The 17,998-nt window shown below is 37.9% G+C and overlaps 1 protein-coding gene and 1 long non-coding RNA gene across 2 annotated transcripts in view; one reads left to right on the top strand and one right to left on the bottom strand.

Annotated features, from left to right (window-relative positions):
• The window catches only part of LOC131780769 (uncharacterized), an 11,912-nt gene extending 7,631 nt beyond the window's left edge, over window positions 1-4,281 (top strand). The window contains exons 2-4 of the mRNA XM_059097367.2: window positions 44-334; window positions 1,204-1,275; window positions 1,559-4,281. Of these exons, the coding sequence (XP_058953350.2) occupies window positions 44-334; window positions 1,204-1,275; window positions 1,559-4,089 (2,894 nt within the window). The 3' untranslated portion in view covers window positions 4,090-4,281. The remainder of the gene's footprint in view (window positions 1-43; window positions 335-1,203; window positions 1,276-1,558) is intronic.
• Window positions 4,282-9,789: 5,508 nt separating this feature from the next.
• On the bottom strand, window positions 9,790-17,988 carry LOC136277269 (uncharacterized). Its single transcript, XR_010715826.1, has 4 exons — window positions 17,802-17,988; window positions 15,468-15,572; window positions 11,795-11,901; window positions 9,790-11,060 (listed from the first exon to the last, which is right to left on the bottom strand). It is a non-coding gene; the product is annotated as an uncharacterized lncRNA (long non-coding RNA).
• Window positions 17,989-17,998: the final 10 nt, after the last annotated feature.

Genomic DNA, 17,998 nt, shown 5'->3' with positions numbered 1-17,998 from the left:
GTGGATTATTATTACTATTATTATTTTTGTTTTGCAAAAATAGGCAGAGAGGTACTGTTCAAGACAGGCCAACCAAAGGACAAAGAACTTCTCAGTCTGGCTCGTGAAATCAAGTCAATCTGGAGACCACTTGGTGTGGTTTTAGGCCTAACAAATGCGACTTTGGATGAAATTCACGAAGATAATCCTAAAGTGTTGGATAAATCATATACCATGCTAAGAAAGTGGAAGGAGTCGCGTGGATCTGGGGCGAGTTATCAAAACTTAGCTGAGGGGCTAGATAACGAAGTTTTTAAAAGGCATGACTTGGTAGAGAGATACTGTAACGACAAAGGTAAGTAACTCAAACTAAAAGAACGACCATGCTTTTTTTAATTTTTCCCCAGCCTTCCTTGATCGCTGATGCGAAACCAAAGTGAACATAAGAGGCGAATCAAGCTCAATCATCAGCCGCTAATCATGAAAATGAGCCCGCGCTCTGCGGATCTTAGGAAACAGCGGAAATCGAGCCTCCCGTCTCCCGAGTTCGGCTCGGCGTTGTTTCCTTCCCTATGAGAGACAGTTTTCTTCGGGAAAAGGAGCGCGAGGTTAAATCCCAAGCAGGGTCTGCCCGCCTTGTTTTAAGTAGGTCAGTGTGCGTCCAAACAGACAGCGGTTGCAGGTCCGTCTATCGGGCATGTGTAATTTGCTAAATTGTGGCCAATTACGTGCCAAACTCTTGTCCCAAATAAATGAAATCATAACAAACTCCCGGTGCCACTCCTCGAAAGCTAATACTTAGCTAGGGACGCGATTTCAGTCGAGAGAAAAAAGGCTAATGCCGAGATCCCGTATACAGTTCCGATCCTTTCAAGGCGAAAAATACCACAAATGAGATCATTAGCATCTCACCTAACTTTATTGAGATATTCAAATCGAGATGTAATTTAAACATGCAATTTTCAGAGCTTTATTCATAAACCTCAGATTTTGTTCGTCTCACGTCAACAATCATCAACCACGAAAACAGTGTGGTCTGCCTATGGTCCCCTGAAGGTATCTCTCCCAAGCCCCAGAAAACAGCTAGAACAATGAACCGGCCAAAGCTCGATCGAAATCTCGATAGAACCGAAACCTTTCCATGCGGAGTCCAACTCGCTAAGCTTACTTTCATAATGGAGTGAATGGAAGATATTCTTCCACTTTTCAATTTTCTCTCCATAGTCGCTGAGATAGCTCAAGATGGAATCGCCAGATTAGCAGTAGGACCAAAAGACGATACCAATCTTCAGGAAGGTAACGTATTACCTTCGTAAATGTAAAAGAAGTCCAGGGAAATTAAGAGGACATGCTATGTTGTTAACCCTTTACACTATATCATCAGTATTTGTATTTTCCATACTCTTACCTATAAAATTCTTTGCTGCTCACAAGGAGCAGCTTCTCAGGTTGACGATCATTTCCATAATTCCCTTGATCGTGATGAATGATTCAGAGCAGTATTGCTGTAAGGAGAAATTGGATGCTGGTCACTCTGAGGGTTTAAAAGGTTGTCACTAATCTTTTTATTTGTCATTAGCTGAAGCTTCAATCACGAGAAGAGTTCTTCCTTCAGTGGGGATTCTACCTGGTAAACCATTTCACGTGACTCACAGACGAGGCAGAGAATTACAAAAGGTATACGATTTTTTCGTCGACTTAAGACAGAACGTTTCAAGCTCCACAGTCATAGGCTTGTACATTAAAGGTCCTCCCGGTTGTGGAAAGACACAACTAGCAAGACAGGTTGGAGAAGAGTTTATGCAAAACATTACACCTGGGGGATGTTTCGAAAATATGCCTCGTGTCGTCGCTACGTTGCAAGCGAATAGCCCTGAGTCAATGTTACAATCATTCAAAGAGTTACACGAGAAGTTAGAAATCCCTAACGAACGCGAATATCAAGGAGGTGTCCGCGAGCAGATCAAGAGTTACGTGGAAGATTTTAAGAACTACCTTCGTAGAACAAAATCTGTCTGGCTTTTGATCGTTGATAACCTAACAGTCAGTGATCAAATGAGAGAATTCTGGCCATCTCCGGGACAGGAAAGCTCATGGGGGGAGGGAACAGTCTTGGTTACGACCCAGGATTCTGAACTCGCCCCCAGATCCCACGCACATGCCAGGGTAATCTCGCTGGATTCAGGGATGGAAGAGGAAGACGCTATGGAATTGTTACGAATGATATCTGAAATGGATGTGGATGAAGATGCTAAAAGAGTCGCTAGCGTTCTTGGCTATTTTCCACTGTCTCTAGCTTGTGCAGCAGTTTATGTCAGGCAAATGAGTTTGGATCGCCCGGTTTCAAAGTTTTCTTGGAAAAACTATCTGTCGAACCTCCAAGAGTACTTCGCATATCTTGATCATTCTGATTTCACGCATCACAATCCATGTTATCCGCAGTCAATGATACGAGCAGCAGAGTTCGCAGCCATACGGATGGCCGAGAACAGCGAAGTTCTCCGGGCTGCCTTCGTGTTCCTTTCGTACTGCTCCTTACGACCCATTCCGTTGGACACTGTGGCTGATTACGTCTTACGCGAGGCTAAAGCCAGTGGTAACGTCAACATCAGAGTGCCTGATGACGTCAAGCTAAAAATAGCAAGGTGTTCTTTGCTAATATATCCGAAAACAGGAGAAAGAGGAATCGAAGTGGTTACGCTTCATCAAGTAATGCGGTTGGCGTTCTCTCAGATCAGACGAAAACAAGGCAAGTCGGGAAAAAATGTCGATAAATGTGAAGCTACTGGTGAGAAGAAAAAAGAGTTGAGTGGAGTACTTCAAGCCTTAAACGAAGCCTACAAATCAAAGAAAGGTGGGTTAAAAGAGCACGATCTTGCCATAAGGATTCTGCTGTGTCCACACTTGAAAGAGTTTGTTGAAGAAGTAAAAGTGGTCCAGTGGCTTGAAGAAGATTTACTTGTAAAGGCGTTGGTTTACCTTGCGGATGGTCTTGTACACGTTGCCGGGGTAACCGACAATTACCGCGTGGCTTTACTTGAGCGCGCTTACAAGATCAACAAACAACTGGGTTGTACTGATATCACCGCATGCAGGTTGCTTCAAGACTTGGGTTACACGTACCGTGAGGCGGGCTTCCTGGATAAAGCGATTCCGATTCTGGAGGACGCCAAGAAGCTCTGCGAGACTGAAACAGATCCCATATGGATGGAAGAAAAATCAAAGGTCTTAAATGTTCTTGCTTTTACGTTTCGTGAAGGTTCTCAGCTGGACTTAGCAAAGAAGTACATGAAGCAATGCGTTGAAGTGACCCGGGAGGCTTATGGGAACAGTCACGTTGAGCTGGTTGAGAGAATGTGTAACCTTGGAATCATTTTGCACGACAGATGGGAAAACGATGAGGCTATACAAGTCCTGGAGGAGGCCAGAAAAATTATTGAAAATTGTGATTCGACTGAGATGTTCCTTCGTGGCCAGGTGTTGAATTACACAGCTAAAGTCCATCTGCGATGGTATCTTGGCCTGCGTCACACCCATCCACATGCGTGCCGCACCAAAATGCATCTGAGAGAATCGGCCACGCTACACGCGCAAGCGTTAAAAATCTACCTAGATCTTCACGGAGATAATCACAAGTTCCCCAACGGAGTTAGGATGACATACGGAACGGCAAAACTTCATTTAGGAGACATTGACGAAGCTTACGAGATGTGTCAGAAGGCCGTCGAGGTATACAGAAGCTCAGGACATATTGCGTGGCCGCGTGCGGGTACATTCCTCGCAGACGTCCTATTCACCCGTGGGGAATATCGACGCGCGAAGGATTTTCTGGAAGAGCTTGTACAAGTTCATAAGGATAAGAACCTCGTAGTGAGTCCTGGTGCCTATCATCCTAGGGCTCTCTTGGGCGAGGCTTTTGTGCACGTTGGTGACATGGACGCTGGAGAGAAGATCTTGGACGAATGTCTACAAGAGTGGAAAAAGAAAGGAATTCATCCAGAACATTACTGGGTAGCTCGTGTGCAAGCGTTTCTCACAGAACTAAGATCACGAGAGTCGATGAAATGCAGTGGTCAAATCTTCAATGAGCTGCCCGATCAACTGAATTGAAGAAAGATTTTATGAGCGCTTTAGAAACATACATAAGCCGGTAGAGTGGCTAGATTTTTTTTATCTATGACAAGTTTGTCGTCGACCTTCAATTAAAAGTTATCGTGTAGGACACAATTCAGAAACTAGAACGTATCCGATATGCTTTCGATGTTCTTCTTAAATGTAATTATCTCGTTAAATGCAACCTTCTTTGGTAGAAGAAACTTTCATTAACTCTTCTCTACGACAAATTGAACACTTGTGCACATGCACGTACAAGTCTAGCGCTGCACTTTGTGGCGTTTGAAAAGTTTTCGTGGCTTTTGTTTAACACTTACCGTTAAAGTTTTCTAGAAATTCTTTCAATTTAATTTGCCATAAAAAGGAATGCTCAACTACTTTGAAATATCTCAAGAACAGAGAATCAGACAATCGAATACACTTAGTCTTTTATAACTACTTGTAAATCTTTTGATAAGAAGTACGCTTCTGCATGCGTAAATATGGTAATTACACTTCTGAAGGTCACGATACAAAGGCTAACTTGCATGGCAAACTTCGTCATTAGGCGAGTTCCCTTATGGTCTGGTATCTAAGACTAAGGAGTTTTCTGAACGTTACTGTAAGTTTACTTTCCCATTTATGACTACATTAGTTTTGCATCCAGCGCTAAACCAACGGCGCGGGGCGCTTATGCGTAGATATAAGTACCTCAAAGTCTTCTCTTTGTACGCCAAGAACTATCATCCTTTCACAGGAAGTAAAATCGTTTCCTAAGAGTCACTGAGCAAAAGCGAAGAGCGTCAACAACTCGCGTGAATATAGGAACAAAAGGAGAAAGAACTCGCGGAAATAAGAATTTTAATGGACCTGTTTGACAGTGATCAGCTAAAATATTTATTTGATCTTATTTGCTAAGAAAGCAGATCAACATTGCACAAGTTTGCCTAATTATAATTAGTTGAAAATGGATTTAATCTGCATGAGTAAAAAACGCTCTGTACTTTATACGAAATTAACAAAGTGTCTGCTATATTGAAAAAAATAAAATCGCACACAGTAGGCGCTGTGTAGGAGTTATCACCGTTCGTCTATTAGTGAGCAAATCTCTTTTCCCTCCCACATCCGTAAAATCACAATTCCAGGTTCGTCCTCTTGATGTTCGCTCAAAATCTCCTTCTCTTTCCATAAGTAATTTCTAATCTGCTTGCACCTCGAGTCGAATACTTACCTCCCACGGCCTCTCTCGGTGATGGTAATATCATAACAACTTGTTTCACAGTACGTGCAGTAGAGTACATACTTTTCTTTATAACGAGAGGATTTCTTAAATGATTAAAAAAATTGAGAATATGGTAGGAATAAATGGCTCGCGCCACTGCATTCTCTGCTCATAATTTTAATTGAAAATTAAGCACTTAAATAATAGAGAAGTTTTCGCTTATATAAGTACTTTCATCAAGAAGAATCTTCACCGCCACTTCCTCATGGCGTGACCTTTTGCGCATGTTAAAATATAGCTATGTGTGAAAGTTTACAAAATTGAATTAATAAACCAGGCGGGGGTTTGAATTTCGACACATCGCCATTTTGCTGCCTCCAGCGTCAAAAAGCGCTCCGCTTAATAGCACATATCTCCTCCTTTCTTCCCAGAATTCTACGTTTTTATGAAATAAATAGAAATAAAGAATTGGTAAATGTACTGCGACAGGAGAAAGGCCTATTTTGAGAAACGCGGGACATCATTAAAGTAAAAACGTTAACTGAATGGATGAGTGAGCAAAGCGACTGATCTTTCTCGCACCTAGAAATCACTATACATTATTCACCAAGTCAATATTTGAGATGTCATTACAACAATTAGCTCAAATGTGTCAATCGTAGTACTACCACTGAGTTGGACAAATGCGGAAAGAGAAAGCATTCTACCACCACAGCCATGCTTATGGTCGAGTGTACTCTAGTACTTAGATATCAATGTCCTTGGCCTTCACTGAAATGCACCTTTGCAATAGCATCGGAAGATGTTAATTTGTTGCCATGCAAATATTGTGTTCACTAAACGCTGGACAATCGCTTTTATTTCACGTGTCAAAGTCAATACTGCCATGGATCAATGAGACCATGCCATGAATTTTTCAACTTTGATGTACAACAGAATGTACAACATCAAAACCGAGGGAAGTGATTCGACACCTGGTAATAGAGGGCAATTAGTCAGGGCCTTTTTAAAGTAAAAAAACGTCAACATTGCCCGATTTGAGCCCCCATCGGAAGTGCATCTCAATTCAGAGGATGACCTTACAGGTACGAAAAGCGGGAAATTTGTAACTAAGCCAACCATGGAGAGTTACATCTCTGTAATATCATAGGCGAAAGAAATTGTATATTAGGATTGGAAGACATGGGAAGAAGAAAAATGAGATTTAGGAGTGCATACAACAGTCTAAGTCAAGTTAATATTGAATATAATAATACTTTCATGGGTTTTTATCATTTCCTTAGCCTTCTATAACAAAAGGTTTCCATTAATTCTGCAGGATTCAGGGTATGCAGAGCTATAGAAATTTCCGTGCCTGTAGTGTAATCAAATGAACAACTCAAGCAAAGCATCCATGAGGGAATAGAAAGCGGCAAATTTAACATAGGAGAACCAGTGATGAAAAGAGAGATCACCAAATTGGCTATAAATGCATAGGGACAGATAGAGCAGAGGAAATGCCACTTGCAAGCAAGCAAAATTCCCTTCCAAGACATCAGGAAAGAAGCCAAAATTAAAAGCAAAGACCTCGTTTGAATAAAAACGATGCATTTTATGAAGAGCTCAGTGAAAATGAGATTTGTGCAGAGCTAAAGAAGACTAGTGAAGATATAAGAGGAATAAATGATGAAATCAAACACGGGCTGAAAAGCTTTCAGCGGAAGGAAAAATATCCGATTGAGGACGACCATTCAGCACTTTCGAATTATGGTCACAAGCTCCTTTGTGTCAGAGAGATGCATGACCCAGAAATCCATCTCTCTGATGCAGAAGCTAGAGTTCAATATGGAAAAGATGTGGATGTCCAGGCAACGTTGGAAATGCCCTATCTGTATATGCTGGTTTAGTAAATTTAACCCAAAAAATGAAAACAGAGGAGGATGTCGAAGTAGAAGATGAGATGAGGTTTATGAATGGAGGCAACCTTGCAGTAAACTTTGAATGTGGAAATCAGCATGGAGGGCATTATGGTTGCCCAGGTTGTGATGGGCATTTAAGCATGTGCCACCATCTAAATTACATGGCCCAAAGAAAGAACAGAACATTGACCGAACGCCAACAACTTGTGTTAGCAAGAACAAAAGAAAAAGAGGCAAGGCAACTCTTGAAACAATTTAAAGATATGAAGGTCAATGAGCTGCAAGCTGAAATTGAAGCAAGAGGACTCGAAGATTCAACCAAAACCAAACCGGAACTTGCACAAATTTTAAATGAAGAACTTGTAGGGGCAACAAGAATTCCAGCACTGTTATTTGGGGATGAGAGTGTAACTAAGGAAGGTCTTAACCTCCATTCCCATGTGGTACTGTATTTTGAAGCTCTTCACTGCTCCATGAATCACATAAAAAACATTCTGGAAAAAACCCCACATTGCATTTCTGACATGATACACTGATAAAACTCAAAGAAATACTAGCTGTTTAACTTAGAACTAATCTAATTAATTATAGCCCTTTACCAGACAACATCCCACGATGTGAGAGCTTTGCTGGCCACCCTGTAGTAAATGGTGGAAATTTTTTATGCCCAGTACAGAAAGAGGTCACAAAGTTGATATTAAGGTTGCATAACCTGTGTTGGAGGCATGCAATTTTGTGCCAAAAAGTGATGACCCCAACTAGAGCCCTAACAATTAGAAAGCTCTTTGGAATATACTTCCATGCATGTATCTCATTCCACCTTTCTTCTTTGTCTTGCTACACCGTATAACTAACGCAGAAATGTTGAAAGGTTGCTTGAGGAGCTGACCGACATCACCAGGAAGACCTGGAACAACCGAGTTCAAAGCTTAGTGAGAAATGCAGTTCTGCACATGCAAGCAGAGAAGAACTCAGGAGGAAACACAGCTGCGACCTGCATCATAGGGCAAGAAAAGGAAATCAGCAACATGAGCAAAGCCCTACCAAAGCTAGAAAACACAATTTGACCCAAAGATGTCATCAACACTCATGCTGGGCATTGGGAGGCTCACATTGAGTCTATTGCTGACCTCCTCGTACTAGGAGAAGTTGTCTGATAGAGAGAAATTGAGGAGGAAGACCGCATCGAGTTCTTAAGAACAAGACCCACGCTTGCAAAGGTAAGCAAAACTTATGAATAGCATCGCCACAAAAATGCCCTTGTCATAGTGCTACTGGTTGGAAAAATCCCCAAGATGAAATTTCTATTGTCTTGTACCTCTAGCCGGTAGAATCTCAGGAGGCTTAGAAAATACTACCGGCTAAAGGTACAGCTTACATACTTAGTCAAGTTTGCTCAATCGTTACTACGGTTTGCTCCACACTTTACTTTTTCTGCACTCAAAATTGGTCTTACACTCCTTTGAATCACTTTTTTGAAAGGATACGTATGCATTTATTTATTTTTATTTGGTCTTGTACCTCTAGCTGGTAGGATCTGAAGGAACTTATAAAATACTATCAGCTAGAGGTACAGCTTGCCCAATTCTTATCAGGGTTTGCTCTACATTTTACTTTTCTGCGCTCCAAGTTATAGTTCTACACTCCTTGGAATCAGTTTTTACAAGAGTACATTTACAGTTATGTTTTTTTTCATTTGGTCTTGTACCTCTAGCTGGTAGGATCTTAAGAGGTTTAGGAAATACTACCGGCTAGAGGTACACCTTGCATATTTAATCGACTTTGCTCAATTTTTATCAGTTTTCTTTGAATTGTGCTTTTCGGCATTCCATTTAGTCTCACGCTAAATTAGAATCACCTTTTCATGAATATCTTCGTGTTTCTTGGTCGTGTACCTCTAGCTAGCCGGTAGGATCTTAAGTGACTGAAAATACTACAGGCAAGAGGTTTTTCGTGCATTTAAGGTGATTTAGCTTATTTTATTTACTTTTTAATTTATGGAAAAACCTTTCTACATTCCATGTTAGTCTTATATTGTTGTGTAGTCACTCCATAGGTATATTTTCATGCTTTGCAGTCTTGTTCATGTGGCTAGTAGGATCTTAGATCACCCAGAAAACACTACCAGCCAGAGGGCGGCTTATGCATGTATGTGAAGTAAGCTTGAAGTCATTAACATTGTTATGTTTCATATGAATTTCAAGTTAATAACTTTTAAACTAGCCTGATTTTTGTTTTCTTCGGTTATGGATTTATTTCAACACAAATGTAACCAGTTTTAGGTGACTTTGACTTGCAATTCATTTTAGACTTGAACATGTCAACCAGATTTACTGAAGTTTGTCATGTAATACGCTGCCTAAGTATGAATGGAATTTCTTCGAAAGGAATTGTCTCTATTCTTATGATATTTGAGTTTAATTAGAAGTATTGTTGACGAGGCCAACCATTGTCTGAAATACTAAAATCAATTCATATTTAGGTAGTCACAGGATAACATGATTTTAATTCACCAAACTGACATTTTCGCTTTGTATTTTCCATGATATTTAACAGCATGTATCATTGTATGAAAACCTATATATATATATATATATATATATATATATATATATATATATATATATATGCATGCTCACTAGTTTTTCTAGTTTGAGCACTCTGGCATGGCTTAGATGATCCCATATATGTGAGATCACTTGGGGTGGCTATATGGTCTTACCTCCATCCTAGCATCAGCACTGCACTGATGAGGCCCAGAAGGCCGAAACAGTACTGTCTGCAGTTAGTTATATATATATATACAGAATTTATACTACTATATAAATGAGATTCACCTGTACTTGTGTTATTTAATGTATTTTTTTAATAACAAAATTGCTATTATTAAAAAGAAATCAAACCTTACTCATTTGAAAACGAACCATAAACCCTTTGCTTATTGTTAAATAATGCTTGCTTTAGTTTCAGCCGATTCCCCAGAAAGAGTCATTTGATGCTCATAGCTAGTGTACTGTGCTATCAAATAAGCAGTGGTAGGCTCATGACTAAGGAACAAGAAGATATTCTCTGAAAAAAAAATATTCCATTTTTGTATAAGTTAGACTAAACTGGAATGCCAAAAAGTAAAATACAAAGCAGACTGTAATAAAAACCAGGCAAAGTCAATTAAATATGCAAGCTGTACCTCTAGTATTTTCTAAGCATCCTGAGATCCTACTAGTTGGAGGTTATAGACTAAATAAGATTCCAAGGAGTGTAAGAATAATTTGGATTGCAGAAAAGCAAAATGAGCAAACCACACTAAAAATTGGGAAAAGTTGACTAAATATGCAAGCTGCACTTCTAGCTGGTAGTCGATTCTAAGCCTCCTGAGTTCTTACCAGCTCGAGGTGCAAGACCAAATGTAAGAAAAAAATTCAAATGTATTCTTAAAAATGAAATGATTCCAAAGAGTGTAAGGCAACAAATTGGAGAGTAAAAAAGTAAAATATGGATTTTCATTAGTTCTCCTCCTTCTTTACTCAGAAGAGCCTTAGGATGGGGAAATACAATTTCAACATTTCCATTCAGCAGTTTAGTTCCAGGATTTCTCAGCTTCAACTCATCGGCGTTGCTTCTGTTGCTGTTCTTCTCTGAATGAAATAAACTTTCAGTACCTTCCCACTCATCACTGGCAAGCTAGAGTACATTGGCAGTGACTTCAAAGGACAGACAACGATCATAATATTCTTGTCTGCCTTGACAGTTAAGATCTGTAGCTGGATCTTCTTCATTAGATTCATCTGAGAAAAGAATTAGGTGTAGGGTCTCAAAGATTGGACCCTCTCCTCTTCTTCGCTTGCCACTTTGAGTCTCTTATCCAGTTTCTAAAAGGAAAGTGTGTAAGAAGTTTTTATAATATTGAATAGCAATCAAATTCAAACCTTCCAAAATTTAAAGATACAAGCTGATATGGTAATTGAGTGTTAAGGAGAGTCCTGTCAAACAACTTTTTTGCAAGCATCATGTTCCTAAATGAGAAAACCAAATAATTCAAATATTTAACTGAGTTATACTAGAGATACCTTTACCCCCTTTATTCTCTATCACTCCTTTTGCTCCCTCTGATACTGCTCATTAGTACTATTATTTTCTCTGTCATCTACATTTATCTAACTATGAGAAATTATGAGAAATAGCATCTGAAAGGAAAGGTAGGTACACCACAATCAGGTTCGTATATGAAAAAGATTGTCAGTTTTCAGGGCTGTAGTGAGAAAGGGGCAAGGTGGAGCACCTGTCTCATCTAAATATAACCCAAATGGCAAAACAATCCCCATTCAAACAAGATTGATTTCTCTAAAAAAAATTATTTATCAAAGCACTGTATGAGAAACACTCGTCCCTGGCTTAGGCTTCTCTAAGCATTTCTCTTGAGTTCTTGCATACTTATAAATCTCAACAGAGCCCATGAATGGGCTTCAAAGTTTAGGGCAGCAAAGGAAATTAGCACAGGTAAAGCAAGCTGTATTTGGCTCACTTCATGTGCCAATTTGCTTTACTATATATCCCCCACCTTTACAGGATATAAATATTATGATATTATAAATTGTTAACATGCCTAGAATTCTTCTTTCTGTACAGAGAGAATCATTTTGAGTCTGCTCTATTTCTTTGACCTCTTTCAAGATGGTGGCTAATGCAGCTTGGTTCGGTGGTTCATTCTCTCTGTGAGAAATTAAAATAATTGCATATGTTCATATTACCAGTATGACAATCAAACTGAGACAAACTAACTAATCATATAGTGTCAGTCTAACCAACAAATGGAAGCTAACTGCAAGCAAACAGGAGTGGAAGTAACCATACATGAACCAATGTGGAGTTGGCCGTAAGCAATCCTAGTCAAACATCCAACTCAAAAATTCAACTCAAAGTCCAACCATAAATCCTACTCGAAATCCTAACTAGGAGGATATGCAACTTCAATCAAGCTAGAGATTACTTAAGGTGTTCTAGAGAAAAAGCTAATCATGCACAAACTGAATGGCACATCCAATTAAAAACCCCTCAAGCTGATGCTGTCTGAGCTGTCAAAATTTGGCCAGTCAGCAAGAACCACAAAAGTGGTGATGCAAACAGAAAAAAAAATGACAACTATACAATCAGCCAGCTTAAACTCACTATCAATTAATTTCTTTGAGCATCCAAAGGAAGACATTTCAATAAAAGAAACATTTCTTTTTCACTTTTCAACACTAAATTTTATTTCTATGCTGTTTCTACATTACATGCACTGTTAGTTACTGGTGTAAAATCTTACGGTATGTGTATATATCACCAACTGGAGAGCATTAGGACCTTCCCTTCACCTCTTATACTCCCCCAATATCAGAATAGAGAAAATGTACCTTCAACACTGTTGGGAAGAATGCATTGAAAGTAGGATCAAAATCCCAGCTACCAGAATTCACAACAACACTGGCAAGTGTGTTTCATTAATTTCTTCCTTTACAGCCACAGACAAATAGACGTAGAATGTCACCATTAAGAGAAGAATACAATTTGGAACAGAATCTGCCAGTACAAGATCAGTCATTAAACAAGAGTGACAGTGAACCTGAAGAGTAAGCTGAGGATACAGCTCTTTTGATTGATGAACAAGACAGCAGGGAAAACCTAGAGAATGATCTGATCCCAGAACCACAACAGCTGAGTGAAACAGTGCAAAATGATACAGGTGGACCACTGGCTGAGAATTACCAAAGTTATCTGGGCAGTTCCATGTTACAGACATTACATTCAGAGACCAATTTTTGGAAACTAATTTCCTTATTTAGCAAAGTTTTGAATTTATAACTTTTTCAAACATTCCTCACAGGGTAATTGAATATTAACAGAAAAAAAAACTTTTCTTTCTTTGACAGTGGTTGCCAATATTTTTGTTTGAAACTCTGTTATGGACATTACAAAAAAAATCAAGTGAACCTACAATTTAATGTGTTCACTTGATACTTATTTTCCTATAAATTGACAATTCAGACAAAAATCATTTAATGATAATAAGAACAAAGCTACTTCATAGCTCTTTAAAATCTAGTTGCATCCCTTATAATCTGTAGTTAGATTCTGGGCTTGTGGTAAAAACTTGCTGTTATAGACAGGACAAATACACAATTTTTGTTATGGACATTACACAGTTTTTGTTACGGACATTACACAATTTTTGTTATGGACATTACACAATTTTTGTAATGGACATTACAATGTGAAACTTTTTTTTACATGGGTAAGAATAAGGTATTGTTTTTGTTTATTTATGAACTTTTGATAATTGACTTTGTCAGAACTGATCAAAGTAATCTTAATCAGGCTCAATTACAAGTTAATTATCTTTTCTGGTTGCGCTGATAACCATAACATTAATAACCATAACATTAATACTACAGTATACCACAGTCACATGTGTGTACATGTGACTGTGGTCTGTGAAGTATCCCACATAGAGCATGCTCCTTACAATTCAGTTTTATTGAGCAAGCTCTTACTAGTGTTTCTGCTGTCTTTTGGCTCTTGCTTTCCGAGATACAGTGCAGATCAGATTTCTGTTATGAGACCAAGTTTTACACTGGAAGAGGTTGAGATCAAATTTCTTTGTCAAGTTGTGGAAACATTTAACTGGCCTCTGAGGAGCAATATTGATATTGTTCACAAGACAAGAGTCTTCTATGACTCCATAGAGCTAAAACACTGGACCTTTCAATATTCCAAGTCTGTCATATAATGAGAGGCTGTTTAAATATCTTGAAAAATGAATTGTTTTCAAATAACTAGTCAAACTAACTGCAGATTGTCATCGTTAAACATTGCTTTAATTACTGAACTTGGATTGCACTGAACTCCTAGTCAAAGCACTAGACATTGAATCTTAATATGCCAGTTGACACTATTTGGAAAGTTAAACTGTACTGAACTGCATGAATTGACAATTTTCTCCATAGTATGACGACTGTCATGCAGTGCAATGGTTTTTGATGGAAACTTGAAGTATTGCTTGTTTTAAGCTACAATTCTGAAATATTGCATTTTTTTTTTTAATTTGTTACCTTCAGGTATTTTTAAGAAGATTCTGACTGTTACCATGAAATGTCTTTCAGTAAACTTAATTCAAAGTTGGACTTAAACTTTTTGAAAATTTATACTCCTCATGTCACCATGGCCTTGCTACTGTTAATGTACAGTTGTTATGGTTATTGTAGTTATTAGTGTTTAGTTAAAAGCATTGTAAACTTGGATGGGATAAATTTTAACAAAATTGGTTCGCAGAATTACAGCAATAAAATCTGAAGATTGTTTACCATCACCTTCTGAGATTCTTGGCATAACCAAAGATGTAATGTCATATGTAAAACTTAAAAAAGATGCAACAAAAGATTCAGGCTCAAGATACCACAAAGGACACTTCTTAAATCACCTGGCACACATTCAAGTACAAGTTCTATAGAGCAATGCAAGGAAATAAATGAAGCAAAAGTTGAGTGGTCAGCCAACTCCAAGGAAGTCTCTGATAAAACTCCTACAGAAAATCACATGAAAAGAGATCCAGATATAGCAAAAAAACATGGAGGAAAAATAAAGTCACTACTGAACTGCTGAAAATATAGAAGATTACCTTTCACCTTCCTAAATAAATACACCTTCTTCAATGTTTTAACTTATTATACATGTATATGCTAATAGATGCATTTTGTGATTTGCACATTTTCCAAGCCCTGAAGGGGTATGGGAAAATATGAGCAACTGAGCAAAATGTCTGCTCATATATGTTCAAACATCAAATAACAGATTTTTTATTTGACCACTTTTGTTTCAATTTTTGATTTTTTTAAAGTTTAGTTTGCACAACACATCCTACAGCCTTACATGTATCTGACTGTGCATTGTATTAAAGGCATAAGTAGTACACAAAAGGCAGAAACAACACAAATATGTTGCATTTAAACTTCTTTATTTAAGAGTCAAGCCTGAAAACGATTAAAAAAATCAAAGTTTGGATCATTTAGTGCAGCCATTTTGTTGATCTGTATTTTTGCCCTGTTTCATAGTGCAACACCACAGCAATACTGTGGCACATTCTCATGACCTTTTTTGGTAAAATGACATTGTTGCAGAATAAGAAATAAACATTAATATTTATACTCCCAAACATTAAGTCCAAAGAAAAGCTATCTTCAGTGGGTTCCACATGTACTGTAAGCATGAAAAATATACTATAAACATCATTTAATACATACCATTTTAAGGAACTTTAATATAACTGTCCAACTGATAAATATGTGAGTATCCTTCATGTATGTAGGTCCAAAACATAACTGAAGACAATGTTGCATGGTGGAAATCTAAAAAAGAACAGCAAAAACATGATTTATTAAGTTACAAATGAATGTTTAATTTTGCACAGCAATCTGTAAATCATAAATTTATTTATGCTTCTAAAGTACTCATTGAACAAAATTTGCTCAAAATGTAACATTTGCCAAGTGCATGTTATTCATGATGAATGATGTTGAGCAAATTAAATCTTCTACTCATTAAGTGATTTTGAAACTTATTACTGTATTGCAGAAATAATGCCCTCTTTAGTGACATCCTTAAGGAAAAGTTAAGAATTGTTGTATTCTTTTTGAGTTTTGTGAGGATAGAGAAAACCATGATTATATTTAAACTCAAGAACCTTACAGCTTTTTATTTCTTGCATCATTTTGTTGTAGCATTTTGTTCTTAAGAGGGAAATTGAATAGTGCAGCAATCATACCTCACTACATTTTAATGAAGAACAATACAATTCACTTAAAATGTATACTAGCCATTTTCTCATCGGAAATATAGGTTACATGTGTAAGTAACACTGCTAAACAGAAAATTATACACAATGTATATGTACAAAGAAGACTACAGAGCTTTATACTTTGTCTTGTGAACTAGGCCTGTATTATCGTAATTTCCGGCCGTTTACCCGCACCGCCCGATTATTACTTACGGCAAAAAAAAAGTCAACAGATTACCCGCACTGGTGGATAACCCGCACGTTATGTTATTCAACTTTTTGGTGGCGAAAACGTGACATTAAGGTGATACATTTCAGTCTTTTAAAAGTTGTCTGATCTAACTTTCGAAAACTTGAAAGCTTCTTTTTCGAGTCTAAAGGTCAAAAAAATTCAGACGCGTGCACAACGCTATGTCAATATTAGCATTTACTTTGTTGATGAAATTATACCGTAAAAACACTAGCGGCCCATGCCCAAATCTCAATGTTTCATACTCAACAGAATGCGAATTTGTGGCCACATTTTGTGTTAGCGATCGTCCAGCGCCATCTTGATTTGTTGAAAGAAAGCTGGGTCGGCGATTTCTGAAAAAATAGATATCTCCGGTTCTATTGGGCCTAACAAGTACCTTAAAACGGGAAAATTCTCTTTAGCTCAAGCTAGTGTTAAATGGAAATTTTTTACTGATGCGCCGGATATCTTTGGATTATTTTTGTCACCATCAAGATTTTGTTTTCACGCGTGCCGTTAACAATTTGTTCGTCACGCAACTGATTATGCGTGAAATAAGTCGGCATCATATGTTTTCGTGCCGCTTTGTGGCACTCTTAATACAATAAAACTCATCTGAGAGGTGAAAACGCAGGTAGATGAGAATTTTTCAATTCAACTACCAGCAAATTTTGAAATTGTCACATAACCCGCACCTCCCTATTACCCGCAGTGGCGTGCATTTAATGCAAAATCAACAGATTACCCGCGGGTAAACGGCCGGAAATTACGGTATGCTACCCACCACAAGATGAGTCTCACTAAAAAATAAAAGAACTTTGTCATAATTGTTTTGTCTGGTTATAAGTTCCCATTGTTAACTTTTCATATTTGGACTGTTGATAATTAGGCAACGGTTGACCTGAATCCTTAAAAAAACAAAAAACAAAAAAAAACTATGAATTCCTTCACGAAATATGATTTTAACCCTTGAACTCCCATGAGAGACTAAGACTGAATTTCTCTTTACAATTTTAATATAATATCAATACAGTATCAAACAGATAAGTGATGAGAATAAAGACAAATATCAATTTTGGGAAAATAAGTTGATCCAATACTAAATTCTCTGCACTAACATTATAAGAATTGTATGATTGACAGTAAGGAGAATTGCAAATTTGATGTGGGAGTGAAAGGGTTAACTTAAACTAACAAATGCTATTTCTCTTAAAAATGTCCCTTTCTCTCGACGTATGTAAGTTGGAACTTAACAAAGGTTACGCTGATCAAAAGAAAGATTCTCTAACAACATAGTTAAATCCTTGAAGGAGAATTTGATATTTTTCAAAATGATTTCAATTTCACACGCTTCGCCCGAAACATATTAAATTAAAAAAGCGTGGAACCAAATTAACATCTACTCGGCAATGAAAGTAATGCGTAGCTTTCCTGGCGGTCTACAAACCTATAAAGACTAAAACGATCTGGTCAGAACTCACACTGAACTCAATCGAAGAATGCTCAACAACTACAATCAACACTTTTTAAAAACGTTAAAAAGGAAGCAGTGATAAAACAATTTCTTACCTCCATGTTCTTAGCTTCTCAAGCGATTTCCAGACTTCTAACACAAACAAGCCTCAGAATACAAGAGAGCGACAGAGTTTCTGAGAAATCGATGTGCCACAATGTCCGCCATCTTGGCGGCCATTTAAAAATAGTTTGCCAAAGGCGTGATTGACTTCGCGGCAGGGGGCTGGGGGGAGGGAGGTTTATCTTCTCAA

This window comes from Pocillopora verrucosa, chromosome 12, assembly GCF_036669915.1.
Source record: "Pocillopora verrucosa isolate sample1 chromosome 12, ASM3666991v2, whole genome shotgun sequence".
NCBI lineage: Eukaryota > Metazoa > Cnidaria > Anthozoa > Scleractinia > Pocilloporidae > Pocillopora > Pocillopora verrucosa.
Note: the sequence above shows the minus strand (reverse complement) of the source record. Positions and strands in the feature narration are given on the sequence as shown.